The sequence below is a fragment of the Octodon degus genome, unplaced genomic scaffold (genome assembly GCF_000260255.1).
Source record: "Octodon degus isolate 3935 unplaced genomic scaffold, OctDeg1.0 scaffold00071, whole genome shotgun sequence".
Taxonomy (NCBI): domain Eukaryota; kingdom Metazoa; phylum Chordata; class Mammalia; order Rodentia; family Octodontidae; genus Octodon; species Octodon degus.
Window position 1 is genome coordinate 9181524 of NW_004524647.1, and position 6740 is coordinate 9188263.

The following is a 6740-nucleotide window of genomic DNA, read 5'->3' on the forward strand; positions in this document are numbered from 1 at the left end:
ATGAATGGAATGATTTGTTCTAATGGTGTTTGTAAATAGGATCACAAGTCCGCATCTTGTACAGCAATTAACCACTAAGAAGAATATATGCAGTGCATTATTTGTTGAAACTGTACATCCGATTTGATTTGAAACTGTCTCATTGCTATATGTTTATCAATAAAACTGTAGAAATAAAAAAACAAAACAAAACAAAAAAAATAATAATATAAAACTTAAGAATTAAGGATCATTACACAATGAGAAGCGAACCGAACATTTGTATTTGACATAATCACTAAAAGAGACACATACCTGAGCACAGCTAAACATTAAATGTAGACAACTATATTATTTTCAAATGATATGAAGAAATACTTTTCTTCCTCCTGCTTTTAGTAATAATGTGAGACTAATAATAGAAGTGACAAGTTACTCTGCGTTCACTATGTGCAAGACAATTGTTCCAGGGCCAAGGATAGGAGTAGTGGAAGGTTTCAGGATGATCTGAAGGCGTGTACAACCTAGATCCACTGCATGTACAGTTTGCAGTAAGGATTATTCTCCTATGAGAATCTAATGTTGGTGATCTGAACTTGGGTGGTGATGAAATCTATCATGGTAATGTGAGCTGGGCAGCAACTATAAATACGGGTAACAACACTCTTGAAATCCAACAATGACCCTGGGACATGGGCATCACTATTTTGCAGGGGAAGAAACTTGTTCAAAGAAGAAAATGACCACGATTTTGTTCAAGACTTTGTTACTTAGTGACTACCTAACTGGGTGTGTGGGGGGTGGTGGTGGAAGGGATAAGACAGATACAAATGAAAAGTGAACTAATACAAGAAAGGCTTGCTAGCCAGGTTATATGAGCTTCAAAAACTACTAGTCTGCCAAAAGGCCCTAAGATGTTCTTATTCCCCGCCCCCTATTTCCCTAACGCCTTCATTTATCAACAGGTGGCTTGAATCAGATGATACTCAGCAATGCTGGGTGAAGCAGGCTGCACATGTACGCCCGCATACTTACAGAGCTGCAGGCTGTACCTGCAGTGTGCAGAGGAGTTCTTCTGATTTTGCTCTCTGTCTTCCAGGCATCTGGACAAACGGTGAGCAAGTAGTGGAGGATCAGAGGGTCACCTTCTCGACTGGCAATGTGGAAACTATTCCAGCCATCTTTGTTCTTAAGGAGTGGATTGGCACCATGTTCCACAAGGTCTTGGATCACCTCGAGGTTCTTTCTTGTGCAAGCCATCATCAGAGGAGTCCTAAAGCCAACCAGACAAGCTGTCAGATGCAAGATAGCTGACATGAGAAGCAAGGGGCCTGGTCTTCAGGAAATGCACATCCTTGACAGATGGAAAACCTAGAGAACTGAGGTATCTGGGAGCAGGAAAACAGCTTTAGCAACTTCTTGTCTTGATATGAGGACCCTGGCAAGAATAACAAGGGGAGCTTTTCTTCTTCCGGTTCCAGGTGTTTGGCAGTGCAGTTATGGCCAAGTCCAAGAACCACACCATGCACAACAGTCCTGAAAACTGTACAGAAATGGCATTAAGAAACCTTGGTCACAAAGATAGGAATCTCTGAAAGGGGTAGATCCCAAGTTCCTAGAAGATGCAACCAAACAATGCGAAGGCCATGAGTACACATGCCAAGGCTATCAAGGCCCTTGTCAAACCCAAGGAGGTCAAGCCCAAGATCATCCCAAAGGGAGTAAACCACAGGCTTGCTTGACTTGCCTATATTGCCCACCCCAAGCTTGGGAAGCATATCTGTGCCTGCATTGCCAAGGGTCGCAGGCCTTGCCGGCCAAAGGCCCACGCTCCAGCCAAGGCCCAGGCTCCCAAAGGTGTCCAGGCTGTGAAGACTCCACAGTAAAAGCCTCTTCTTATCTGCTGATGCAAACACAGGAGTGGTGTGACCCCTGGTGTGCCATCTGTGGGGGGCTGGTGTCCTCTTGCACTCTGTACAAATAAACGTGAGGCAGGATTAAAAAGGAAAGAAAAAGAATAACAAGGGCAAAAATAACAGTACACCTTCCGGAGATAGTTACTGGGGGCAAAAATCAGTGACCAGTATAAGCCTGGTTAGGAGTGAACTAGGACAGAGCTAATAAAAACCATCAACAATCCTCAAGTCTACCTTTTTATCACAGTAGGGAAGATATATTTAACTATATGGAATCCAGGGTCACCGGCATGTTAGGCTTAATGTACACTGTGCTACACGCCCAGCCCTCTTACAGCAGAGCAGGACTCACTTGAAGGCAGGCACTTCGTTACACTATAAACTTTAATATGTTCACAACTTCTAAGGAACCTGACATAGTACTAAAAAGATGTCAATCTAATAAAATGGGCTTGTTTTGTATGATGACAGAGCACCTTAATTGCGGTGGGCATGTAAAATTACACACGGTAATAGCATACGGTGCTCTACACACAGTACAAGTGCTAACTTACACAAATCCAAGGAAGCGGATTGTAGCATTGTCAATAAAAATGTAACTGATGTAGGCACTCACATCCTTGAGCAAAATTTACTGATTATAGTCTGTGGGATTATATTTTCTTCTGTCTCACAAAGGCAAGTGATCACATCTACAGAAGAGTTAACCCCACAACTCCAGGAAGGCTGGGAGACGACGACCCTGCTGTTAAGAATTAGGCCTGAGCAAAGAATTAGGTGTTGAGAAAAGCTGTAGTGTTTGGGGAATGACCGACATAGTACACAAAAATATGATTCTGCGAAAAATAGGCAGGCTGAGTGTCTTTTATAATCTTCGCCACCTACCAATCGGCCTTCTTTAGACAGTCCACCGACGCCCCTCGAGCTAGCAGGTAGCACACGCAGTCCCGGTGTCCCATGGTGGCAGCCTCATGCAGAGGCCTCTTGTAGTCTCGATTGCCAGCCTCAATGTCCATGCCCCAGACTTCGATCAGATAAGCTAGGATATCCCTGCGTCCATGACGGGCGGCACAATGGAGCAGGGTGTCTCCTGCCAACTCCTGGCAGCCTCTGGTGGACTGCAGTTCCTCCTGCAGGGCGCAAAGCTGGCCTTCCTGCACCAGTCTGAAGAGGCGCCGGGAGTCCCCGGGTGATGCCATCACCGCGAGAGAGCGGGAGGCACCCGAGGGCCAGTCTTCAGAGGGGACTGGAGAGGTGTCGGGGGTAGTGTGTGTGTGTAAGTGTCCCAGTCGGTAGAGCGAAGCAAGCCGGTGGTGAGGCCTTCTGCTTCCTGCACGTGACCCTCCTCCTGGACGCCCCGCCCTGGCCCGGTTTGTTCCCCCCCTACGCCGCCGCTCCTGAGACAGTCACGCCCTTTGAACCCTGGCGGGCGAATCTCTAGTCCCTTGTGTGGGGTGCTGATTCTTCAAGGGGATGGGGCATCAGGTGGACAGCACACTTGTGGGTCGCTCGTGCTACCGCGCTCCAGGTGCGCGGAGTCCTCTGGGTGCAGCCTTCGGCTCCGAGAACCCGCGCAGCTCGGAGTACGTGCGTGTACGCGATATCCTGGACCGGCTCTCTGCACAGGGAGAAAACGTCAGAGAGGAGGGTGCCCTGCTGCCTTAATGTCCCGAAGGAAATGTCGGCCCCCCGGAGCGGGGGTAGCTCCATAGGCAGCTGGGCCCGAGGGTGGTTGCTCGCTGCTGCCAGAGCCTGCTGTTGGAGTGACCGCAGCGCTACGGCGCTCCAGGGCCTCCAGCTGCTCAGGCTGGACGCCGTCGAGGGCTTCTCGGGCACTGAGTGGCGTTCTCTTGCTCCACCCCGTCCTCACCGAAAGGCAGCCGCGCCTGCCCCTCCCCGCTGCTGCTGTTCAGCCCCCTTTGGGGACCCGGGCAGCTAGCTGGAAGGAACTCTGGGAAAGTTTTCCCTTGTCTCCTCCGCGCGAGCAGGAGCGAGCGGGGGCGTGGCTCGTCAGCAGTAGCCGGGCCCCTTCCAGGAGCGCGCTCCGATTGGTCCTAGAGGCTGTCCGTCAGCAGGTCCCTTCCGGTTGCGCGTCTCTATTGGGTTCGGTGGCAGTCCGTCAGCGCCAGCGGCGGGTTCTTCCCTGGGTGACGGCCGGGCGGAGCTCTCAGAGGAAGTAGGTTGCTGTCTCTGCTCGCTGTCGGGGCGGGAGGAGGAGCTTGCACCCGGGAACGTTTTGCTGGGCGGCTAGCTGTGCAGGACTGCAGGCTGCAACAGCTACGGGATCCCGCGTTCGGAGCGCCATAGTGCGTGAGACCGTAGGCATGGCGGGGAATGTGGGCGGGTCTCCGCGAGGTGGCAAACTTGCGGTTCCGAGCTTCTCTTGGGGTCCCAGCCTCAAGGCTGCGGCCCGGGCCCGTGTGGGTGTGGGGCTTGGCCGCGGTGGGGAGTGCATTGGGAAGGCCCTGGCGCAGGTAATCTCCAGCGAACTTGGGCCCCCTCGCTGCTCCCTGTGGCACAGGACCTGGCGGAGCATTTCGCTGTTTCTTGGGGGCTGGTAAAAGTGTCTAGGGAGACGCGGCCCCTTGGCCACTAGGCTTTTCCACTCTAATGTTTTGACCTTGGACAAGTCATTTTATGCTGTCCTGTTGTATACTTTTCATTGGTTGTCTTCCTCCCCCTTAATCCTGAATATAAGATTAAAGTGATGTGGGAAAGCATTGGGCTTTTGAAGGATTCTTTGAGATCTGAGCGAACAGAATATGGTGACGAAGAATTAATTGGGTTAGGTTTTGGTTTTGGTTTCCTTACCCGACTTTATGAGGAGCTGGTTAGTCATTTAACTTCTTGTTTAGCCTTTTTAATTCCTTTGGAAAAGAAGAGGGTGAGTTTACTATGTGATAGGCCTAGAAACAGCTACCCTTTACATTTCCCGTTGTACCCAAGTTCCTGAAGCACTTGACATAGAATTAGCTGACCCACAAACAGTCCTGCAAAGAAGGCATCATTCTAATTGCACAGTCGGAGAAATTAAGCCCTAACAGTTAACGAAGAACTCTGGGATAGAATTCTGACAGTAGTTCTGGCTGGACTGTTTTACTAATTAGAAGATTCTACTTGGTTAAGTTACTTAGTGCTGTATTCCCTGGAGACAGACCTAGGTTAATGTATCGAGTTGTAAACGTTTATTGCTTATCGTATCTTACCATTCCAGAGAAGGAAGGTGCAAAAGTTCTTTGAAATATACCATATTTTAGAACATGCCAAGCTGTGTTCTTTACTGTTGCTGTTGCGTACAGTGGGTAGTGGAAGTTATATTCTTTTCCTTCCATTCTAACTACTGATGACGCTGTTATTGCTTGCTTTATGCCTCCACTCCACCCCCTCTTTTTTTTTTTTTAAACAAAATTGAGCCACCTGGTGCATACTAGGATGGAATACATGAAATCCAGGACAGATAATTATTTAATTGGTGTTCTAGATCCTGCGTCTCTTGCCTGCTTTATGGATGCACTTAGGTTTATATCCTCCTTTAGATAACTAGGTAATGATAATAGTGTGAATGATAATATGTGTGAATCGGTCTCACAAGTCCTGTGGTGTTTCTAGAGCAAAGCCTTGCTCTGGAGGGTGTGGGATTATTCAGTAAAGTAATTGATGGAGCCCTTTCTGCGATGTCAGGTTTTTCTTTTTCTTTTTTTTTTTAACCAGTTGGGCTGCCCATTTCGTTTGTTCAGGGTTTTGAAGTTTGTGGTGTGGCCTTTATTAGTTCACTTCACGTGTAGTTGTCCTTGGCCTTGAGGTTTGATAGCTGGCTGTCTCTCCTGTTCTGGGAATGTAACATTTAGCTAGGACATTGGGATACTGATTATTTGACTTTTACTGATTTGCGAACAAAGAAACCTATTTTATATCAAATTCTAATTCCAGATGTGTTGCCATCTTCATTTTTTTCTGTCCATTGTATCCTTCCTAAGCTGGTTTTTATTTGGAAACTGAAATTAGATTCTATCCTTGCTTTTCTGGCTGTAAAAATAATTCCTAACTTCTAAAAATTTATCACTCACCAAAACATCCCAAATGTTCATAACTGGTGTTTCCTTTCATGGAAGGCCTCCCCTTCCATGAAAAAATGATTAAATCGGCTAGGTGTGGTAGCACATGTCTATTTCCAGCACTGGAGAGGCTGAGGCAGGAGGATCTGAAGTTTGATGCCAGCCCAGGTGACATAGTGAGTTCAAGACCATAGAGTTCATGGCAAAACCCCAACTCAACTCCCTTGAATGATTAAAATGAAAACACTTTTTTCTTTATTCTTTAAGGCTTGATGACATCATTCTTAATATTCTACTAGAAGTGTCAGTTATCTGTGCTGCTTTTTATCTTGTTAAAAAAAGGAACAGACCGGGGTGATAATGCAGAGGCATAAGTGTCTGCCTGGCCAAGTGCAGAGTCCTGAGTTTGATCCCTGGCACAAACAAAACAACAAAACAAGAGGAACAAACAAAAAGGCAGTTCTCTGATATTCATCTGTTCCCTTTGCCCAGTTTCTGCTGCTCTCCAGTCTTCACCACCTTTCACCTAGATTAGTATGGGACTTTCTCACTTATTTTCCTGACAGTCTCCATATTTATCTAAATTAACGTAATGACCCTGCTTAAAAACTGCATAATATCCTTCTACGTGACGAAGGCCAGTAGCACTGTGTTCAAGGACCTTCACGGTTTGTGGCTGCAAAGTCATTTCCACCCTTGTTTCCCATCATTTCCCATCAGTGAACCTCTGTTCTGTTGAAACCCACCTTCTCTACTGTGCCAATTTTACTCTGCTTCTGTAGTGTTTATG

The 6740-nt window shown here is 47.4% G+C and overlaps 2 protein-coding genes across 5 annotated transcripts in view; one reads left to right on the forward strand and one right to left on the reverse strand.

Annotated features, from left to right (window-relative positions):
• Window positions 1–3845, reverse strand: part of Ankrd16 (ankyrin repeat domain 16) — a 13811-nt gene extending 9966 nt beyond the window's left edge. The window contains exons 1-2 of the mRNA XM_023719790.1: window positions 2781–3845; window positions 1032–1252 (exon numbers count right to left, since the gene is read on the reverse strand). Of these exons, the coding sequence (XP_023575558.1) occupies window positions 1032–1252; window positions 2781–3094 (535 nt within the window). The 5' untranslated portion in view covers window positions 3095–3845. The remainder of the gene's footprint in view (window positions 1–1031; window positions 1253–2780) is intronic.
• A 156-nt stretch (window positions 3846–4001) lies between these two features.
• Window positions 4002–6740, forward strand: part of Fbxo18 (F-box protein, helicase, 18) — a 65830-nt gene continuing 63091 nt past the window's right edge. For 3 of the 4 annotated variants that reach the window (XM_023719748.1, XM_004635284.2, XM_023719747.1), the window contains exon 1: window positions 4090–4201. Coding sequence is in view for 1 of the 4 variants with exons in the window: in XM_004635284.2 (XP_004635341.2) it covers window position 4201 (1 nt within the window). In the remaining 3 variants the exon portion in view is untranslated. The other variant, XM_023719750.1, reaches the window with a different exon arrangement.